This window comes from Diplotaxodon limnothrissa, linkage group LG19 (genome assembly GCF_057381915.1).
Source record: "Diplotaxodon limnothrissa isolate DT_005_m linkage group LG19, D_limnothrissa_male_GT1.1, whole genome shotgun sequence".
NCBI lineage: Eukaryota > Metazoa > Chordata > Actinopteri > Cichliformes > Cichlidae > Diplotaxodon > Diplotaxodon limnothrissa.
The window spans coordinates 2,070,797-2,092,855 of record NC_140614.1 but is presented as its reverse complement, the minus strand read 5'-3'; the positions used below and the strand labels follow the sequence as shown (position 1 = coordinate 2,092,855).

General features: G+C 42.1%; 2 protein-coding genes across 4 annotated transcripts; one reads left to right on the top strand and one right to left on the bottom strand.

Annotated features, from left to right (window-relative positions):
* The first annotated feature begins 1,000 nt into the window (after nucleotides 1-1,000).
* fam241a (family with sequence similarity 241 member A) lies at nucleotides 1,001-7,700 on the top strand. The gene is made up of 2 exons (XM_085343284.1): nucleotides 1,001-1,218; nucleotides 5,365-7,700. Exons 1-2 carry the CDS (start codon nucleotides 1,069-1,071, stop codon nucleotides 5,653-5,655), a joined length of 441 nt encoding a protein of 146 aa, XP_085199410.1. The 5' UTR covers nucleotides 1,001-1,068; the 3' UTR covers nucleotides 5,656-7,700.
* A 1,878-nt stretch (nucleotides 7,701-9,578) lies between these two features.
* jkamp (jnk1/mapk8 associated membrane protein) lies at nucleotides 9,579-18,427 on the bottom strand. 3 transcript variants are annotated; one of them, XM_085342414.1, is made up of 7 exons: nucleotides 18,352-18,427; nucleotides 16,092-16,171; nucleotides 14,870-15,024; nucleotides 12,316-12,522; nucleotides 11,242-11,423; nucleotides 11,031-11,107; nucleotides 9,579-10,536 (listed from the first exon to the last, which is right to left on the bottom strand). In XM_085342414.1, the coding sequence occupies exons 1-7, from the start codon at nucleotides 18,353-18,355 to the stop codon at nucleotides 10,318-10,320; spliced, it is 924 nt and encodes a 307-aa protein (XP_085198540.1). In that variant the 5' UTR covers nucleotides 18,356-18,427; the 3' UTR covers nucleotides 9,579-10,317. The 3 variants fall into 3 exon arrangements, with proteins under 3 accessions (XP_085198540.1, XP_085198541.1, XP_085198539.1); XM_085342415.1 differs by lacking the exon at nucleotides 16,092-16,171; XM_085342413.1 differs by lacking the exon at nucleotides 18,352-18,427 and having other exon boundaries at nucleotides 16,092-16,181.
* Between the last annotated feature and the right edge of the window lie 3,632 nt (nucleotides 18,428-22,059).

Below are 22,059 nucleotides of genomic sequence, written 5' to 3'. Positions count from 1 at the left end.
ACAGGGCGTGTGCCATCTGTTTCCCTGGGACAGCAGCTTCAGCCCACCCAACATCAAATGGATAAGCAGAAGAAAATTGATGGGCCTATTTCCAAGCAGACATTTGGAGATTTACTGAAACTGCACTTAAACATGACTCCCAACTATAAAATTGTATGAATTAACTAATGTATGCTTATCTACCCAAAATGTTAGTAATAGGAACACAAATTTTTGGCACACTACCAGGAAAAAAATATATGAAGATGGTTAAGGCCACATTAAGACAAAAATATTACTGATCATTTTGAGAATAAAGCTGAAATTCTATTCCAGAAATTCAAGGAAAAAAGTGGAAATACTATTTTTTTAAAATGTGGAGCTTACAGTTGTTTCAAGGCAAACTGCTGCTATACCCTGTACAAAATGTCTTGTGTAGATGAGTTAGTGAAATCATACCTCAGAGTCAGTTTTAGTTTCAAGGAAACGATTTAAACACAGTGTGGTGATGGGTATAAGGGGGTGAAAAAAGTCAGTGCAGAGCGTTGCATCTGGTCACAAGGGAAAAAACACACAAACATGGATTTGTGCAAAATGAAATGTTGCCAGTGGACAGGATATCGTGCAGTAAAGAGGATGGAGGACAAGACATGATAAGACAGCTGATCAGTTTGTGTCGCTGACTCATCTACACGAGGCTGTTTGTACAGGGTATAGCAGCCTTGAAACCACTGCGTCTCCATATTTCGACGTATTTCAGCTTTATTCTCAAAATGACCGATAATAATTGTTTCCTTAATGTGGTTCTTTTTAGTGGAGGAAGCATGTTTCCATAGAAACAAGCTTCCATACTATTTGCCGTTTTTCCGAGCATTTCCACGACTGTCTGGCTCAGTGTTCCACATAAGTGAAGGGAGATAACAACGCTGTCATTACTTTCCTGCCCTGTAGGTGGCGCCTTGTCACAGGGTCGATGAAGTTTAGACGCTTAAAAAAATCTGCTGGCTCCCGAGATCGAGAACGCGCTCTGAGTCGCTTCCCCAGCATGTGTTTACTCCTAAAAGTTCCTGTCACTGTACTAGCAGGACTATGTCTGCTGTGACGCCTCCTGTTCATGGCCGGCATGTTTCTCATCGACGTGAGTTAGAAGAGCTACCAACGGAAAACCGGAGAAGACAGCATATTCCTCCGCCTGTCCAGGGTGGAAGGCAGGCACCACTGCACAGCCAGCGGCACCGGGTAAAGCGGCCGAGCGGCGTTTGTTGAGCTAGCCGTAGCCGCCTTTTTCAGATTTCATGCTAACATTGTGGCAAACAGGGCCGAGTTGTCAAGATCTGGGAGCGGTTTCACCGTGTCGGCTTAGCCTGCCGTCAGGTTTAACTTTGTTTTTGAGCTTTATCTGTTGTCCTAACGTAAACACTTGAGTCAGATTCCATTCAGATGTTATTTTATTCGAAGAATTAAGCAAAGGATCCGCGGACAGGACAGGATATAACTTAAGTCGGGATATTATAGAAGCCATGTAACATCATACAATATGAAGTTAACGATCCCGTCTTCTTGTAAGACGCATTGCTTTGTGTCAGAACACGCGATTGATCATTGAACCCACAGTAAACTTGATCGGTCAAAGTACACCAGTGGCAGTGGGCCCTACTTTAAATATCACAAATCCTCTGTTATTTCTAATTGTTTTCTTTATTATTTCATTTAATAAAGAAAACTGCATCTATTGTGGTGTTATTAGTTCAGCAAGCGAGTTTTTAATCGACTGCTGCCTTATTAATGAGCAACGGTAAATGTTCCAAAGTGGAAAAACAGGCATTTCAAAACTGATCTGCTCATTGTTTTGTGTTTTTGGAAATTTCAGTGTTTTAAAATTTCACTGCATCCAACATCTGTCAAAGAAACATTTAATATTTTACAGCATCCACTTTCCAAATGCAAAAGTAAATAGATGATCTCCAATAATCGGAGGCAAACAGCCCTGACAGCAGCGTGTCTGCATGTTTAATGAGAGAGTTATCAGCACTCTGAAGCCTGTGCTGCTGAAAACGGATGTTGTAATGCTGTAGATGTTAATAATAATCCAGTGTCCCACCTAACAGCCCCAGGTCAGTGGCTCAGAGCCCATGTACATTTTATTGGCCTGTAGAAAGAAAAAAAAAGCCTTTATTCTTATATTTTTCTAAAGCATTTGCTCTCCGGAGTGTAGGAGGACCCGGTTCCACATTAAACTCTCATCATCACTGCTGCTGTTGATTTTTCTGTCTTCCTGTTGGGAAACTGGTGGGCTCTTTATCCATACTTTCATTATTGCAGGTCTGCTATGGTTGGCGCTATAGAGTGATGCAGTGAAACAATGAATTTTTATAATCGAGTTATTCCAAGTACTCGATGAATCAGCCCTACGTTATGCTTGAGTTGAGTTTTCTTCTATATGAACTATAAATGTGATGCTTTTTCACACAAGTGCCGACGTGGAAATGTAAGCTCGTATGTAGACGTGATACGTGCCAGCAAAGCTTTGATTTGCTTGACAAAGGTCCATTAAATGATCTTACTTTTTGAGCGCAGTCTTGGCCTCAGTAGATGTGAGTGTGTTTGGCAGGGACTAAACCCGGGCCTTGCTGTATTCTTTCACATCTCGTCACCACTGGTTACATCTGTAATGCAGTGTTTCCCACAGAATTATGTAGCATTTGGAGCAGTACCAAAGGCCGGGGCCACCCACAGACACTTTTTAATTCATTATAAATACTACCACATTAATCGTCATAGTAATTTGTATCTTCCTAGCTGAATGGATTCAGCATTAAGCTTTGAACTGTATCTAAAGGGACACTTACTTTATCCTCAACCAAACAAACACGAACACACATAATCGTGTTTGATCAGCGTGTTGGTTTGTCTGTAGAAATGCCACGCTGGAATGAAGTTTTAGCTTGACTTGTCCAATCTTGTCGAGTCTTACTAGTCCTACTGGTTGGTTTGCTATCTTGGGTGAGATGCTGCCTTTATGGAATCTGAACTGTTACAAAAGCGGACAGTATGAGAACTGTGCAGTAGGGCTGGGCCATATTATACCGTTCACGGTAATACCGGTATAATGTTAGGCAACGATAGGAAAATGAAATATCGCGATAGAATGGGAGTAAAACGCGCATGCGCAGTGCCTTTGTTTTCATACGCACATGGCCGATTGTTGAGTGAAACAGATGAACCAGAATTGGTTTGTAAAAATGGTGCAACTTCAGTGATGTGGAACTGGTTTGGTGTTTGTCCGTCAGATACACAACAAAGCACATTTTTTTGCAGAACATGCAAGCGGCCGTTGTCATTGTCATATTTGTCGGACTAAGATGCTCTTAAATCTGGGAGTAATCTGGGTCCTAAACTCCGTATGCTTCAGGTCAAACAACACTGCAGCATCACTTAGAGTTAAAAACTGTCTAAATTCTTTCATCTTTAATAAAACGATCAGCATTGCTGCTTTACCAGGTGTAACTATGAAGTTTAACTTCCAGGCATCCATGAAAACAAAAGTTATTACATTTAACGGAGTTAGAAGTTAGCAGGAAGCTAGCGGAAGTTAGCTCGCTAGTTTCGCTAGTTACCTAAGCATGATATAGCATGTTCTGACTGAGAGATTTCTGAAAAAAATCAAACGTACAGCTCTGCTATCACTTCCAACATAAATGAAGACAGGAAACTAAACAGCAGTGACGTTTGTACGGTTACTGAAGTTGGGCTAGCTGGTATATAATGATGTGCTACCTGATCGCTAGCGACACAGCTATGTTAGCATAACATAAACAGTGAAGCTGGAGGACGAACACTAACACTTTTCCACTTATAAAAGTTAACGTGAAGGTTCTTCATGGTTAGAGACAAATGCAATCGCATGGCAGGATGCTGTAAACGGACCAAACTTCAGTCAGGAGAACAACTGAGATAATCCATCCACAATACGAGGTTAGTCATTAATATACTGCAGCAACATGGGAATAGAGCAGCTGCCAGAGAATTCAACATTAATGAATCAATGGTACAGAAGTGGAGGAAGCAAGAAGAATGAGTTTAATAAAGTTTGATTTATCTGACTGCTTTGTTTAGCTCAATGTGCCTTATGGTCCAAAAAATGCGTACTGCACACTGCAGTTTAATGTTGCAAAGCAGCTCTTTTTAACTTCAGTGGATATTATACATGGTTATGCTCAGGATATGTCAGCCCATTTCTACTGGAAATGCCTTTTGGTTAAACTTTCAGCAAGGAATTTGCATTTGCACTGTTACATTTTTATAAAGCTTTAATGTACATAAAAACCAGCTTCTTGTTTAAGTGAAAATAAATGGAAGGTTGTCTTTTTGCACTAGTAATGTTGTGGAGTTGTATTTTGTCTCGCATCAATTATATCGTCGGTTATATCGTTATCGCAAATTTTCAAATATATATCGTGATAAATATTTTTGGCCATATCGCCCTGCTCTACTGTGCAGCACAAATGGAGGCTGTGGAGAGAGACTGAACTACTACACAGTTAACTTCTGCGTAGATAGGCTTCTAGACTCAGCTTGTAGCATGTTCCATTAGGTGCTAGTACCAGGTACTTTGTATTTTAAGTACCTACTCAGCTGGGGTTGCAAGCAGTCTGAGACGATCCAAAAATGTGACATCAGAGGACTGCATGTCACTGATTGCCTAGTCATTGGCATCACTAGATGAGGCTTTTGTAGGACACAACTTTAGACCACAAAAATGGGAGCTCTACTAAGTTGCCTGACTTTCTTTAAATCATAACAGAGTGTCTTTTTTTTACGCTGCAGCAGAAACTGTTGGAGCACACTGCTGAATAAGAGCAGTTCATTAGTAGATGCACATCCAGTGTGATAGCCACACTGCTCTTTAAACCGGTCAGCTCACTTCTCTGGCTAAGCTAAAACAACAGCACATCATTACAGATACAAAGAAGTAACTGAGCGTTATAATTATGTGCTTCTCAAAGCTTCCGCTGTCACTGACTGTAGCTCTCTGCAGATCTCCACAGTGCAAACACATTGTGGCTGTCAGTTTCTCTACATACTGTCTATGTATAGTTTAACATTTTTATTTACGTTTGCTATTCATCTGTTCACAAGTTGAATTATTCTGAGTAAAAGTAACCTCTGAGGTCAAGCGTGCGCATACTCGTTTCTCACAATGTTTCTTTTCATTTTTTTCACTTAGTCGAGTAAGTGGTTGACAAAAATCTTCACAATCAGACATTTTCTTGCCCAATATATTACAGGATGCACTATAAGCTGTCTTACATTTTATACAAGTGTTGCATTAATTTACCTGCCATCTGAATTTAGGAATTCGTAAATATATCTTTGCCTCCACAGACTGATGTCAGCCAGAACCGCCCTCGAACTGATCCCAGTGCAACCTGGTCCCGCACGAATGATCCCAGTACCAGAGAGCCTCTGTTGGACGACTGTGAGCGAATGGGGACTCTGTTTGGTTCGCTCAACAAGTGTCTGCGGGGAATGGGCTTCAGCCAGATGTACTTTGGGGACAAAATAGTGGAGCCGGTCGTGATCGTCTTCTTCTGGCTGCTGCTCTGGTTCCTGGGCATCCAGGCCTTAGGACTGGTGGGAACTCTGTGTATTATCATCATCTACATCCAGAAATAATGTTGATGATTTGAGTGGTGCTTGGTGAAACTCTGGAGAGGCCTGTACTTATACACTCTTGGTGATTTACGATGCTTTATAATTGTGATTGTCCATCTGGAGCCTTCACTTGCTTTCCACAGTTGATGCAAACAATGGAGACTGATTAAAGAAAAACCAGCACAGAGCCAGATTAATGGATTTGATCATCTTGCTGTATTTACCACAGAGGACGCGGCGTCAGTTTGGGGTATTTTTGTGGCTGGTTTGATTGCATGCACGTTTATGTTCATGTACATTTTTGGGAGAAATATTAAATGAATCCCACAAAGATGATTCACTAATGTTTGCAGTGCACAGTTCACTGTGAACTGTGTTGAGTGTAATGCTAACAGTGTCTCATTTTGGGCCGGATGTGGTTGTGATTGTGTGTCTTTATTTGGACAGAGAAGGGCTGATTTATCGAGTGCATGAGTGATGTAGAGGCCTTCATGCTGTGAGCACAGTAGCTGAGCTCTGGCTCATCGTGCTTCACTCAGTCCTCATTCTGCATCCACATGTTTCTGCATCAGGACAGAGGAGGAGAATCCCGATGCATGGAAGTTACAGTGACCTGATGGGCTTCCAGTGTGTCAAAGATCATTCCACAACGACACAATCTGTTGTGTGTTTTCTCAGCCTGCACAAATATGGCGACTGTTTTCTTTCTTTCTGATTTTACAGTTGTTACGAAGCAAATTGAAATGTAATTTCCAATGTGACAATAATGAGACTCGGAGCTGCACGATGTGACGATGTGGAATTTTGACTTTGACGCATACCTGCACCCTCACACAGCCTGCTGAAAACAAACCGTGTTGTGCATGTTTAAGAGTAACGGTAACATGAACAACTTAGCGGTTACGCTCAGATTTCAGGTTTATATGGTGGAATTGTAATAACAGCGCCCTCCTCTGGTTGAGTCCTGCACTACACCTGGCCTGTCAGATTTATGCAGAGAATCGCTGTCAGCCTGCATGACCACACAGTGCATTGTCCGTTCTAACAGAATTTGCCTCGATATCAAATTATCTAAATTGCCATCGAACTTTGAACTCCCATCAGCTCATCTGAAGACTTTATCGGTCATGCTAATAGTGAACACAGTCCGTAATCTCTTAATATCGTGTCATTGCCAGAAACACCTTTAGTCTCCTTTGCAATGATTCTGCAGGATTTTATTAGATGGTTAAAATTATTTGAATAGATTTAAAGTGAATATCATTAATGGAGTGTTGTCGCACCCACACCCACATAGTATGACATGCATGCTGCTGGGAAAAGGAGAGAAAAGAAGAGACTGAAAAGTTTATTTCCGCCTCCAGGATGACCAGAAGAGAACACACAGTTCACCACAATGTAACCAGTTTACTTAAGAGCGAGGTTATCTGAGCACGTAATGATTTAGTGGTTCTGGAGTTTTTTTCTTTGACTTGAAAGTGGAAAAATTAAGCTAGAATGATACACTGGTGAACTTTGAGGACTAATTCCTGCCCCATGCAGCTGATCAGAGCCACTGCATGGTCTCTGTGGGCAGTCGAGTATTTCACCGCAGTCTTCCACTTTGTGTTTGCTAGTGTGGTAGAGTGGCTGTGAACATCAGGCCAGGATGTTGTATGTTCCTAAACTAAATGCGATAATGAAGATATTGTTATTTTGTTAAACACAAGTGTGTGACAGCGTGTTCAGCTGAAATCCTAACATCGCACACTTTAATGTGTGCTGTGCAAACTAATCTGTGACCTCTCGGGTTTCCAAAGAGCTGAATGCTTAAAACAGCAAATGCTGATGTGAGTAAACCCTGGACTCGCCTTTGCTCTTGTCTCAGGTTATTTAAGTATATTTGTGTTCAGACGTGCAGGTGTCTACATTAACTACACTCTAATCATGGGGAATGCATAATCACAGATGGTAAGCTACTGGTTTCCAATGGCCAAGCTACATTTGTCCCTCCTTTAAGATGCTGCAATCAGCTATTATCAAAATAAAGTATTTTTCATATGGCAAACATGTCATCTAATGATATTCCAGTGTATTAATAAAATGTTTTTAAAAATATTCTCTGGTTGTACTGTGTTTAAAAAAAAAAAAAGTTATTCCCAGAAAGTAACAAATTACTCTTTACTTAAAAAAACATAAGTAATCACACCATGTAGAAAGTAATTTGTTACATTAGTTCCATCATATTTTTGTTACTTGGCAACTTAATATGGAAAGTTGTCTGCCATTAAACAGCACAAGCTTACAGTAAGTTTGTAGGTCTGTAAGACTAGGAAGAGATCAAAGTGCCAGGACATTGTGAGACCACACACTTTGAGCATCGAGCTGCATCTGGTTTGGATGTCACGTCCGCATGTTGTCTTTGCAGGTGCTTGCAGAACTTCAGTGTCATGTTTTGCAACAGTAGGTGTTTCTGCACTGGCACAGTTTATACCTTATTATCACATTGTTTTTCATTTGTGTAATAACTGGCTGTAATACTCACGTCTGCTCTCCTCCAAAGCGGTACATCATTGCCGCTTGAATGAGCTGAGCTCAGGCAGTTGTTGCAAACGTTTACCTTATAAGCCCCAACAGATCATTTCTATGCATCTGTCATTCAGATTATTAGTACAGCAATGTTTTATATATTTTAAATCTGTATGCAACAGTCTGTACTAGTCATCAGGGTAGACAGTCGGATCCATTCTACAAGTGAAACGTTGTTCTTCACTTTTCTGTGTGTGAGCCCACAACTACAGATTACATGTATTCACAGTGGATGGTAATCAGCTCGTGCTAAGCTGTCAGCGTGACATACAAATAAACTATAATATAAATCTCAAATATTTATACACTTACTGTAAGTGTATAAATATTTGAGATTTATATTATAGTTTATTTGTATGTCACGCTGACAGAAATGTGAACACTGTGTCATTGGTTTGGCTGTCAAACATCTAATACACCATGGATCAGCCTTCGCCTAGTCTCCCTGATGTGCACTTCTTCTGTTGCAACACAGTATTTTATTCTCTTTTGTATAGTATGTTATTCTACTTTATCTTCTATTCTATTGTTCTTTTCTTAATTGTTGCTGCTTTTAACTTTAACTGTCCACTTCCTGCCATGACCAAACAAATTTCCCAGGTGTGGGACTAATAAAGGTTTATCTTATCCCATCACATCAGAGGAGTCACCCCGTGGTATTCTGAAGATAAGTAAAGACAATAGATATAAACACAGAAGCAGCACAGATTCCTTTTGGCACAACACCGGCTTTCACGTCCTCGGGGGACGTAGCCCTTGTACCTTTTTGACTTTGCTGTGTGGGTATGTGTGTCAGTGATTTGAGTGTAATATTCCCAAATTTGTGTGCATTTCATTTCCAATACCAGTTTTGCCTTTTTGATGATACGAAATGTTCTTTTTGTCTCAGCTTTTGTTGCTTTGCTGTAGTTTCTCTTCACACACATGCCCACAAAGTTATGGTTGATGTGATACGATTTACAGGAGCGTAAAATCTTCACGTATTAGTCAGATCTGTTAGCGTATTTACCTACCATCCAAAATGTGGTTACTGTGGATGAATCCTTACTTGCATTAACTGTAAGATGAGAAAACATAAACGCACTCAGGTCTGCTGTAGCTGCATTCTTCTAAACAGTTGGTGTGGGTATGTGCAAAAGCTCAGTATACAAATGAAGAATCACAACAGGAAACAGTCTTTTTGAGGATTTTTCCACATTTCCAGATGCAGCAACCTTCCTGTTTGTCATCTGACAACCTGAGAGAAGAACAAGCTTCCCACCTGCACTGCCGGGTTACAGGACGTGTCAGTCAAAATGATACCAAAGATCTGCGCAAAATCATTTTCTGACACCTTTATTCATTTACAAAGAAACATCAACATATGTTGCAGCGTATACAGATGACTGTGAGCAAAATGAAAGTGCATCGTCACACAGATCGACCTGCAGTAACACAGGTGTACACTTTGATATCAGGTAAATGTTTGAGACCAATAAAAGTTGAATCTCATGGTAACAAAGATCAATAGTCAGAACACAAAGATAACATTCAAAGTTTTAGTTTTAAATTATGTATATGCAGATAAACATACTGAATACACTAACATTTACAAGCAATGTACAGTATATACAGTGCACTTTCACCTCCACAAACCTGTGAAGGCTGAAATATTCAACAGGAGTCAACATACAAACCTTTTCAAGTATATCTGTCGGAGCGATTTTCCTCTGGAGAAATTCACCACCAATCAAAATTTAAAATAAACATTAAAAGCAGCGACCTGTTAACGCTTTAGAAACAGCTGCTCAGCTCCACATCTTCTACCACACTTGACAAAGCAGTAGTGCATACACTTTACTGTACACGCCAGACTTCTGGGACCACATCATTGTCATGTCAGACCTGTAGACACTTCACATGAGAACTGAAGCTGAGCGTGAATGAATTACTGAGCTTATATTTCATGAGTTAAAGAAATTAACAAACTACGTTTGGCATTTTGAGTCCGACTCCTCACTGACTGAGATTTTGAACTAAAAATAAACAGACAATTTCAAGACATCACACTGGGCAGGGGCAAGCTGCTGTGACTTTTTTTCAAGAGTTATTTATTGAACTCCTGATAAATCCAGCTCAGTGTCCATTGCCAGCCTCCAAGAGGATGCGGCTGGGCTCAGTGAATTTGGCTGTGACGATGTAAAACAGAGCGGGTCCTGGCACGAGGGCCAACAGCGGCAGGTCCTGTTCCAGCTTGTCCAGTCGGGAGATCGAGATGATGCCGTAAGCATGCAGCAGCCAGTGGCTGAACAGGACGATGAGACGCTTCTTCTTGGCAACCAGATTCTTAAAAGACTGTGTTCAAAGGAGATGGGTTATGGTAAGTGGACAGAGAAGAGAAATAACCCATACACATATGTCAGCTTCCAAACGCAAACAAACATGTGCAGTAATGACAGCAAACCAGACAGAGTCCTGAACATACATGCATACGTGTGTGTGTGTTCACAAGTTATCATGTTCGTGTGGGGTCTGTCTACACTGCCTGCCCGCTGAGGGGGCAACAATACCCCATCAGCCTTTTACAGGTAAGGGGTTTAAAAAAAACACAACAACAACAACAACCATCTACAGTCTAGAGTAGTTCCTAATTCCTAAATGGTTAGTGCCCACACAATTAGTTTGGAGGAGTCATTTTGCTGTTGTAACTTTATACAAGTCGATGAATAAACACTGTAAAGAAGTATAATTAGTATCCAACCTCATATCAAATCGAAGAACTTCTTGATCACAATTGTAAAGTTAAACTGGGAAATAAGAAATGCCCACACCGCAGTGACTGTAGTTACCTGTATCTCAGAGGCAGACATGTAAACAGCCAACGTGACAAGAGACAGGACCAGGATGATGTAGGGGAATGCATAGTCTGAAACAATAACACAGTCGTCTTTACTCAGAGTTATTTAAACAAAAAGGGCATTAGTCATAGTCTTATGAAAGCTGTAAAACAAAAATGATACCACAGTGTGAACTAAGAAGCAGAGTCCCACAGGTACTCACAGAGCAGTCCTCCTCCTATAGCCTGCAGCACAGTGAGGATCGGGAAGAAGTACAGAGCAGCATAGATGCTCTTAAAACGGTCGGATTTGCCCAAACCACACGCCATCTTCTTCACCAACAGAGGACGCAGCATCATCATTAGTATCAAGCAAAATGCATAGTAGATCAGCACGATCGTGTAGCTGAGAAAAAGGACATTGAGGAGTTCGTGTTACGCTGATGCAACAGATACAGAATGAATGACAAGCCTGAGGTGACCTCCCACCAGCCTATGCACCAGTTCAGAAGGAAACTGCACAAGAGTTAAAAAAGAGAATAAAGAATCAGAAGCATGTTGATCGGTTTACTCATTCAGCAGGTGTCTGTTCAGCTTGTCTAATAAACAAAGTAGCCTCGATCATTCGTCAGTGTGAGGCTACTCTCCTGCTGCTTCATATCGAATGAACCTCCCAGTGTTTCTCCTGTCAGCACGCTGCTGCCAGCCTCCACCACCCAGCATCAATGTGTCCACCTGTCATGATCTGCAGTGTAACAGGAGGAAAAGTCATCTAAGAACTCATCTGACTGAAACACTAAGATCCAATAAGTAACCTCAATCTTTTGAATAAAGACTGGGTATGCTGGTCTCTCCTCAGCTTGCTGCCTGTACGTTGAGGTTTTTTCCCCAGTTGATAACAGGGTTTGTTCCCTGTGCCTCAGGGTCAGGGAACAGTTCCTGACGAGCGACAGTTCAGAGTACCCAGCCTTCTTAAAGTTGCTGGTGTTTGAGAGCGCTCCGTGTCTCTGCTGTCACTCATGTAGGCATCAACAGTGAGGCTGAAGGCACTGACTGGGAGGAACCACCTGCTTGACCTGAACCGTGTTCTGCTGTCCATAACTAAGCTTTTTCTTATTTAACGTATAATTGTATTTTCTCTTTTTAAATTTTGCCCTAAGACACAGAGCTCAGTGTCCCACAGTATGGCCTTGATGCCCTGCTGCAAACACACCTTTGTCCTCTTCTGTGGAGTGCTGGGAATTATTGTTTTATGGTTAATTGTAGAATTTGGCAAAATGATTACTGGTAATACTCACAGTGGGTACACAGCTTCCTGAGTGCAGTGTAATGTGTTGACATAGTCTGGACTTGGGTTGTACAGCATCGTGTACCAGTCTGAAAGCATTTGCACTCGACAAGAACGGATAGTGAGCATTCCCACAGGCTCTGTGACCAGCAGAGTGACCACAGCTGACATACTGCACTCCAACATGGCGGTCACATGTTGGAGTAAAGCACTGGAACTACAAAGGAAGAGCATGAGATCAAATGACAGAAAGAAAACACACTGTCCTCACAGACAAGAGCACTAAAGGGATTCTGTGCTTGGAACAAATACTCCCTAAGTTAGACATGTTTCATATAGCACCCCAACCAATCACAGCAGATGGCCCCGCCCCTCCCTGAGCCTGGTTCTGCTGGAGGTTTCTTCCTGTTAAAATGGAGTTTTTCCTTCCCACTGTCGCCAAACGACTTGCTCATAAGGGGTCATATGATTGTTGGGTTTTCTCTGTATGTATTATTGTAGGGTCGACCTTACAAGATAAAGTGCCTTGAGGCACTGAAATGAAGCCAAAAATTGTCACACTACAGGAAAACCTTAAAGACATAAAGCCCTGGGTAACTAGTTATTTTCTACTTCCAAATTCAGACAAATCAATGTTCTGAACAAGACCTTCAAAATTAGACATTTATGAGTGATGCTGAAAAATTAGTTCATACCGCAACTTAACAGCAGCACAATTTGAATTCCTTATTATTCAGCTATCAAACACTAATTAGACTCAAAATGCCACAGTGACTGAAACGGGGGGGGGGGGGGGGGGGGGGGGGTTGCACACGTGTTGAAGAACAAAACAAATAGTAATATTAGACAAAAACAACCCAAGTAAGTACAAAATGTGCTGAGGGCAAAACCTTCTCCAAACCTACTGTATATGGTCTTATTTAAGAGTAATTGCCTCCTAAACCTACTAACTAGACCCTTAGAAGCAAGAACTGCAATCAAGCATTTACAATAACTGGCAATGAGTCTGTCACGTAACTAGAAGCTCATTTTTCTTTACAAAACTGTTTTAATTCAGCTACACTGCAGGGTTTTTCAGCGTGAATGACCTGTTTAAGGTCAAAGCTGTTTATTTTAAGCCCTGACACTGACTACACCAGTCCAAAACCTTCATTTTTTTATTTTTAAGCCATTAACAGGTGGACGTGGGGGTTTGTTACTGATCATTGTTCAAGTGTGTTTGAGCTTCTCCTCCATGATTTTCTGGTAGAGCGCAGAATTGACTCCATCAGTTACAGGAAGTCAACCAGGTCCTGAAGCAGCAAACAGCCCCAGAACAAACTGACACCACCATGTTTTACTGCTGCCATGTGTTGTTTTTATGAAATGCTATGTTAGTTTTACAACAGATGTAATGTGACTTCAGATCTCTTCTTGTCAGTGCACAGCATGCTTTTGCTTTGTCCAAAGTCTCTGGTGCAGGGGGCAATTACTTTTCCTACATAGTACCCTGAAAAATGCATTTTATATTTACTTGATTTATCTTTGTCTAATATTAAAGTTAGTCGTAGTTCCCTAGATATAGCCAAGCTATACCATTCAACATTATACTGTGACAGGAATAGAAAAAAGTGTAGTTCAACATGAAATCCTGAGAACTTGAATTTGTTTGAAAACATAATAGTAAGGTCTCCACTACTGAAGGCTTGTAGAAAGATAGGGGGCTGAAATTTAAGGGATGGCAATCAAGAACCTTGTAATTATCAGTCTGCTCGTCTGTGGATTCTGCTTGTCGTTTCCACTTACACTACAGTCAGCTGGAGGAGGGAAATAGTGGAACAGTCTGCAGCGTAGATGTGGACGTTATTTTTGTTGTTATTGCACAAAAGGACGACAGCATGTTAGTAAAGTTCAAACTGCATCCAGAACAGAAACAACTGCATTGTACTGCTAACAGAACATCACAGACAACGCTAAGCTAGCCAGAGCGATATTAAAGCTGAGTAAATGCTGACCGGGCGGGGGCGGGGTCACGTCAGCCCCGTGTTCATTTTTATTTGAAGTGTTTTCTATTTATTGTTTCATTATGACTTTCTTATAATGCTACAGTTATAAGACGGAGTGTTTTTGTCATAAGCCGTACTGCTGCCACAGATTAACCTTTCAGGTGCGTCTGGTATTAAACATAATCTAATGTTAGGCCTGTGTGCAGGCTTAAACTGCTTATTTGCCTTTTTTCAGTTACATGTTTTCATAGAAGCAAAGGTTAGAACAGCAGAAGTCTGAATGTTATAATTCAAATTTGGGACTATTTTATTTCACTTAATAGAAAAAGTACATTACTGCTACAGTTTACATATTCTTTACATTTGCTATTTTATATAGTAATATTTTATGTTTGGCCTTTAGAGATGTGTTTACAATATTAATTACACATTAGACCAGAAGTGCCACTGAGTGCTCATTATATAAACTCTTCATTAAGTTTGAAGTTATGCAATATGACTTATGGACATGATCACTTTGGTCACTTCACACAGAAGTAACTTCCTCTGTACAGCAGCAGCTTTGGAACTCAGTCTCACCTCTTCTTTCCAGAGTACCATTCAATAAAGAACCAGTGCAACACAAGAGGCAACATGGCCATAAACCCCAGATAGAGCCAGTCGTAGATCTCAGGAGACTCGATGCAGCGCTCACACACTTTCTGCATGTTGGCCCGCTCTCCTCGAGGACAAACCTGCCAAAACACATTATTGTGAGTACAATCTGAATCTCATCCAAATCCACTCTTAAAGCTGTCTTTCATTTAATTGCGCTGCTACATTCATTCAAATCCACCATTCAATGCTTTTTTAATACTTTGAATACAGAACACAACAACTGAACGTTACAACTTAACAATTACAGTTACTGCTTTGTGCTTACAACATATAAACGTAGTAAAATTAAAAACGTGATGACCTCAGATTACAGGAACAAAAGTCCAGACAGTGACTATAAAAACGACTGACCAGGAGCAGTCGCAGGTGTCACAGCTGGTTTATTTAACGCTTTCTTTGGTGTGTGGGGAGACGTTGACATGCACTCTTCATTTTGCAGCGGATGACTTTCAGCTGGTGGAATAATTTCGTGGTACTGCTGCCTTTTGCTGCAATAGTTTTACAGCATGTTTTGCAAATTTCTGCATTTCGTTCTGCATCATCCTTGTGAAAACGAGTCAACAGCGAGTCTCGTTCACTCGCTCGTCTGTCACCATATTTTTCCCTAACTGGTAGAATATAAAGACGCATGCTCAGCACAGTGCGCCAGGTGGAAAATTTTCCAGTTGGGAGGGGGGATTAATGATGCATTTGCAGCGTGTGGGAGGAAAAAATGATTCATTATCTATTTTACACACGGTTATTGTAACTGAAAATAAGAACACTGGTAGAGTAATGAGCATTTCTTAAGTGCTGGCTAGTTATGACCTTTCTAAGTGGAGACGGCATGTTCTCTCTGTGCCTGTGAGAGTTTGGCTTCTCCAGCTTCCTGCCACATGTCCATTCATGTCTCTGCACTGTTCCTACAATTAGTGATAGTCCAGGCTGTGATAGGCTCTACTGGCTCACAACTCGAACAAGCAGGACGAGCACTTCCGAATTTCCTCAGAACAGTCTGCTACACCACAATGACTGGATCTCAATATGGAAACCTGAATTATTATGAGCCGCGCTCTCTTTTATGATGCAAGGCGCAAAGTTAGACATACATCCACGTACTGTCTATCCAACAGCACATCAGCAACAACTAATGTTTAGTACTCACACCACATTCTCCCTCCACTGAGCCGTTGACCATCATCCTGCCACAGTACAGCCCTGGACATGTTGAACTCACGGCCACAGCTGCAAGCATACAAAACCATTGTGAAGTGTGCAAGCATCAATACTATAGTACAGTATTTTCAAACAATCAGGATGCTTGAAACTTAAAAATTGAGCTGTAAACTTTCTTTTAGCTTGGTGGTGGTATAAAGTTCATTTAAAACAGGCATGTCCAAAAAGTCTGGCCCGGGAACCAATCATGGCCCTTTCTGCCTACCTTAAAATGTATCATTTGTGGCCCACCGCCACAAACAGGATTAATAAAGTGTAATTTCTCTGTTCCTCATGTTGTCAGCAACATGAGATGTAACCAGTGAGTGTATACACCAACACAATACACACAATGGTAAGTCTCTTTAAAAATTAACCTGAGATTCAGCAGCTTTATCCCACACAGCCTGATCTTTGTGTTCACTCTCCATATGCAAATGAAAAGTAGTTTTATTTTGTAATTCTTGTGTTATTGAAAATATTTTGTTATTATTATGATTTTTGAAAGAATAATGATTATATCTCAAAAACAAAAGATTGAGTAAGATTGTTGGTCCTGGGTGACAGACTGGATGATGATGGCAGTGCAGAAGATGACGGGCAGCTCCTGTGACAGGTCGAACTTCCTGAGTTGCCGCAGGAAGTTCAACCTGTTGGGCCTTCTTCCAGACACAGTGTATGTGAAGAATATTGTACTTCCCATGAAAAGATGGATCCTAGGAATCTAAGGCAATCCACAGTGGGTGCACAGTACTGTTGAAGATGGCGAGAGTAGAGGGGGGGTCTCTAAAGGTCCACTGTCATATCCACAGTCTTGAGCAGGTTCAGATCCAAGTGGTTCTTACTGTGTTGTGTGTATGTGACTTCAGGTCATCATACAGCCCACTCCAAAGTCAAAGGTAAATCCCACAGAGCACCACTGCACCTCCAATCAGAATCATGGTTAGGTTGTCTGCGTCGATGAAAACCAGGGAAAATATACGTAGAGAGGACCGTTTAAGAGTTCCTCTCTGGTAAAATGATGGGAGGATAACAGCAAAAGACGGAGCAAAAAACACAGGAACATGCAAAGCATGAGAACACAAAGCGCTGAGGCTCCATCCTCAGCGACATCTCGGATCATCTACTGAGCAGATGCACCTGTGGTATCAATTTCAAAAATCCAAGATGCCGTCTTTCTTGAGTTATCATACTCACAAGATTTTTTAATAAAGTTTGACATCTGACCTTGAGATCACTAAGATTTCAACTCATGTGAGATTTTCAATGTTAGACCTATGGTATGAATTTGAACATTTCTTCAGTTATCACATCCGCAAACTTGGGTGTCGACCCTGGCCCAGCAGGGGGATAAAGATACCCCGTCAGCTTTTAACAGCTGAGGGGTAAAGAGTAGAGGGTTAAAAAAATAGCAGGCCTACAAACAAAGTCTTTTTCTTAAGAAATGGAAAAAAAATTCTGCAGGACGCAGAACCTGAGAGAGCATCTGACCCTTCAATCGATCCCTCTCTCGTTTGCTGAAGCCGGATCAGAAATGGTCACAGCAGAGGGTTTGCTGTCATGAAGCAATGTTTAAGGAAAGGAAACAGGAAGAAAAGGTAGACCAAATTACACAAGAACTGAACTTTAAAAACAAGGAGCGACATGTCTATTGGAGTGATGACTCTAAAATCTTTGGTTCAAACTTGTACATAGAAAGCGTGTATAGAGCTTAATGACTGATTGTCTACTATAAAACACAACGGATGCGCTCTCCAGCCAGTGGTGTTGGAGAGGTTGTCAAAATGAATGTAATTATAAACACAGACATTACTGTCAGGCATCTCTCTCCTCTCGGTTTCAGTGGGATAACTGCGCGTCTTATTTCTGAGGTAAGCCTCCCATGCAACACAGCAGCAGAGACGGGACACAACAACAAGACCCCCCACTCACACGTACACGTTGCGTGAGCTTGAGATTAACACATATCCACTCCAGTTCTTAGGAAAACTGTACACACGCTACTGCAGTGTATGTAACCGGCATGCAATATTTCTGTCACTTAGATAAGCTTCAAAGGCCGGGCGGTTGTTAGCTAAACTTCCAAGCTCACAGCTAAGGCTAACTTCCACATTTTATAAAAATACATATTATGAGAAACGCCGCAAAGTCTCTCAACACCTTAGGTATCATGTGAGGAAACGTGAGGGTAAAAGGCGACCTCAACTTACCCATTTTGAGAACGATATGACTTGTAAATCTGCCTTTTAAAACCACAGCTTAATCGTGTTTGTTTGGGACTGCTGTAACCGGAAGTGGACCAGAACACTTCTCTTGTTTAGCCGACTGGTCTCCGCGTAGTGCTGCCCTCTGCCGTCTGTCGCTTTTCACTCCTTCTTGACATCTGTGGGGTTTTGTGACATTTGTGTTATTGTCACCTTCTGAGCTGCACCGGAATACTCAAAAACATCTGTGCTTTTTCTGTTTCTTATTTTTTAAGTGGAGCAGGTGGAGGAGCCTCAATATTAATTGCCATGGTTAATTCAGTAAGATATAAGCAGATGTCTCATAAGCTAAGCTAACTGACTTCATTACTAAATATATTTGTTACTGCGTTTATGCACTTATCACTTGGATCTCATAACTCATCAAAACAGTTTGTACTTTTGTCAGTCAGAATTTTAGATCTCTTGCGTTCCTGAATACTGTCAATCATTTAATTCGTTTTTACTATCAAATGACTTCAATCTATGTATGAGGGAGCAACGCCAGTAACACATTGTCAAAGTAAATGGGGTCTTTTGCACAGGTCAGTTTGTGTTGTGAAAAAAGGCATAACTGTTTTGAGGACATTCATTACAGTGATAAGCATCACTTTTCTGTGAGAACTGTGCCATAGTGATTGAGAAAAACTGTAATCTACCAGAATTTTCCCACACAACCATCTTTAGGGTTTACAGACACTGGCTTAAAAAAGAGAGATGCAGAGACTGGCAGTTCTCTGAGTGAAAATACCTTGTTGATGTCCGAGGTCAGAGGCTGACAGGAAGGCAACACTAACTCAATCAACCACTAGTTACAAAAGAGAGAAGAACATCTATAAACGCACAACACATGGGCTACAACAGCAGAAGACCACAAGAGGTGTCACTCCTTTAGCCAGGTCCAGAAAACTGAGGCTACAGTTCACAATGACTCACTGAAACTGAACAAGAAAAGATGCTGTACTCCAGTGACCTCCACAGTCCAGTAGAGCACCATTGGGATGAGCAGACAACAAATCTGACAAACAGTGAATCAGAATCAGAAAGGGTTTTATTGCCAAATGTTGAGCAGGTTTACAACATTAGGAAATCGCTGCGATGCTTCAGTGCAAACATACTGTCATAAATTAAGCTTAAATAGACATGAAAATAAGAATGAGAATAAGAATTAAAAGTACTAAGTAGATAGATAGATATATACATGATATATACATGAGTGCAGGTGGTGATCAGTGCCAAACATGGAATGATGCAGTGAACACAGCGTAGGGTCATGTGTTAGTGGAGGGAACAGTCATACGGTTATTGTTCATGTGTCCAACAGCAGAGGGGAAGAAACTGTTCTTATGGCGAGAGGTTCTGGTGCGAATGGACCGGAGCCTCCTGCCTGAGGGGAGCAGGTCAAACAGACTGTGTCCAGGGTGAGAAGGGTCAGCTGAGATCCGGGCTGCACGCCCCAGTGTCCTGGAGGTGTACAGGTCCTGCAGAGATGGGAGTCTGCAGCCAATCACCTTCTCAGCAGAGTGCACAACACGCTGCAGTCTCTGTTTGTCCCTGATAGTGGCTCCAGCGTACCACACGGTGATGGAGGAGGTGAGGATGGACTCGATGATTGTGGTGTAGAATTGCATCATCGTCCGTGTTGGCAGGTTGAATTTCTTCAGCTGCCTCAGGAAGTACATCCTCTGCTGGGCTTTCTTAATGACGGAGGTGATGGTGGGCTCCCACTTCAGGTCCTGGGTGATGGTGGTACCCAGGAAGCGGAATGAGTCCACAGAGGTGATGGGGGTGTCAGTCAGGATGGTGGGGGGGAGTGGGGCTGTGTGCTTCCTGAAGTCCACAATAATCTCCACTGTCTTCTGGGCATTCAGCACCAGGTTGTTGTGGCTGCACCAGGACACCAGACGTTCAACCTCCCTCCTGTAGGCAGACTCGTCCCCGTCAGAGATGAGTCCAATAACGGTGGTGTCATCTGCGAACTTGATTAGCTTGACAGACTGGTGGGTGGAGGTGCAGCAGTTGGTGTACAGGGAGAAGAGCAGAGGAGAAAGAACACAGCCCTGAGGGGAGCCGGTGCTGATGGTCCGGGAGTCCGAGACATTCTTTCCCAGCCTCACGTGCTGCTTCCTGTCCGTCAGGAAGTCAGTGATCCACCGGCAGATGGGATCAGTATTTAGTATTTTAGTATTTATTTATTTATTGTCATTGTCAAGAACAATGAAATTGCGTTTGGGGCTTCCATACAACCCAAAAAAAAGAAGAAAATAATAAATACCCCTTAAAACCCAAGTGTACATATTTAACCCAGTGTGACTCCAATGCAATAAGACAATCCTTAGCAATAATGTTCGTAGAAATTCAGACAAAGACCTGAGAAACATGACAAAATACAACAATGCAACCCATTCAATATTATTGTACTGTGAGATATGATATCAGATATGATAGTTATCTATTTAAGAAAGAGGGGGGGGGGCAGGAGGGGGAAGAGAATAAAGATATGATGCACCAATGCAGACCAGTTCATTGCTATTAAGAAGTTGGATATGGTTATTGTCCGTGAGAGGGGGGCAGAGAGTGGGGGGCACATTCATCTGGGAAAGCTTGCCTCGGAGATGGTCTGGAAGGATGGTGTTGAAGGCAGAGCTGAAGTCCACAAACAGGATCCTGGCGTAGGTTCCTGGGGAGTCCAGATGCTGCAGGATGAAGTGTAGGGCCATGTTGATGGCGTCATCTACAGACCTGTTGGCTCTATATGCAAACTGCAGGGGGTCCAGGAGGGGGGCCGTGAGGGTCTTGAGATGGGAGAGAACTAGGCACTCAAAAGACTTCATGACCACAGATGTCAGAGCCACGGGTCTGTAGTCATTTAGTCCAGTGATCCTAGGTTTCTTGGGGACAGGGATTATGGTGGAGGACTTGAAGCAGGCAGGCACATGACATGCCTGCAGTGAGGAGTTGAAAATGCCAGAAAACACTGGGGCCAGCTCGTTTGCACAGTGTCTGAGGGTGGCAGGAGACACACCGTCTGGGCCGGGAGCTTTCCGAGCATTCAGACTCTTAAACTGCTTCCTCACATCTGCTTCATGAATATGAAGAGTTGTGGTGGGAGGAGGTGGTGTGAAATCCTCTTTTGTGTGGGGTGAGGAGGGGGGTGTTGTAGGTGAAGTGTTTGAAGGTGGTGATGGCTCTATGGAGGGGGGAGAGGTGGGGGAATGAGTGTCCAAAGTGTCTCTATTGTTGGGGTCGTTGGAGGTGTGAAGGCTGCCTGATGGCTCGTCAAAACGGCAGTAGAAGTCGTTAAGGGTGTTGGCCAAGAGCAAGTCATCAGTGGAGTGGGGGGTTTTAGGCTTGTAGTTGGTGATATTCCTAAAACCTTTCCACACAGAGGCCGAGTCATTCTCTGAGATCTGCTGCTGCATCTTCTCAGAGTGCTGATGTTTAGCAATGTCCACTTCTTTAGTGAACCTGTACTTGGCCTCTCTGTAGCAGTCCCTGTCTCCGCTTCTGAACGCCATACTCTTTTCCAGCCACAGTTTTTTGAGTTTAGGAGTAAACCAGGGTTTGTCATTGTTATAACTCACCCTGGTGCGTGATGGCACAATGCTGTCCTCACAGAAGTGGATATAGGAGGTGACAGTGTCCGTAAACTCGTCCAAGCTGTTAGAAGCAGCC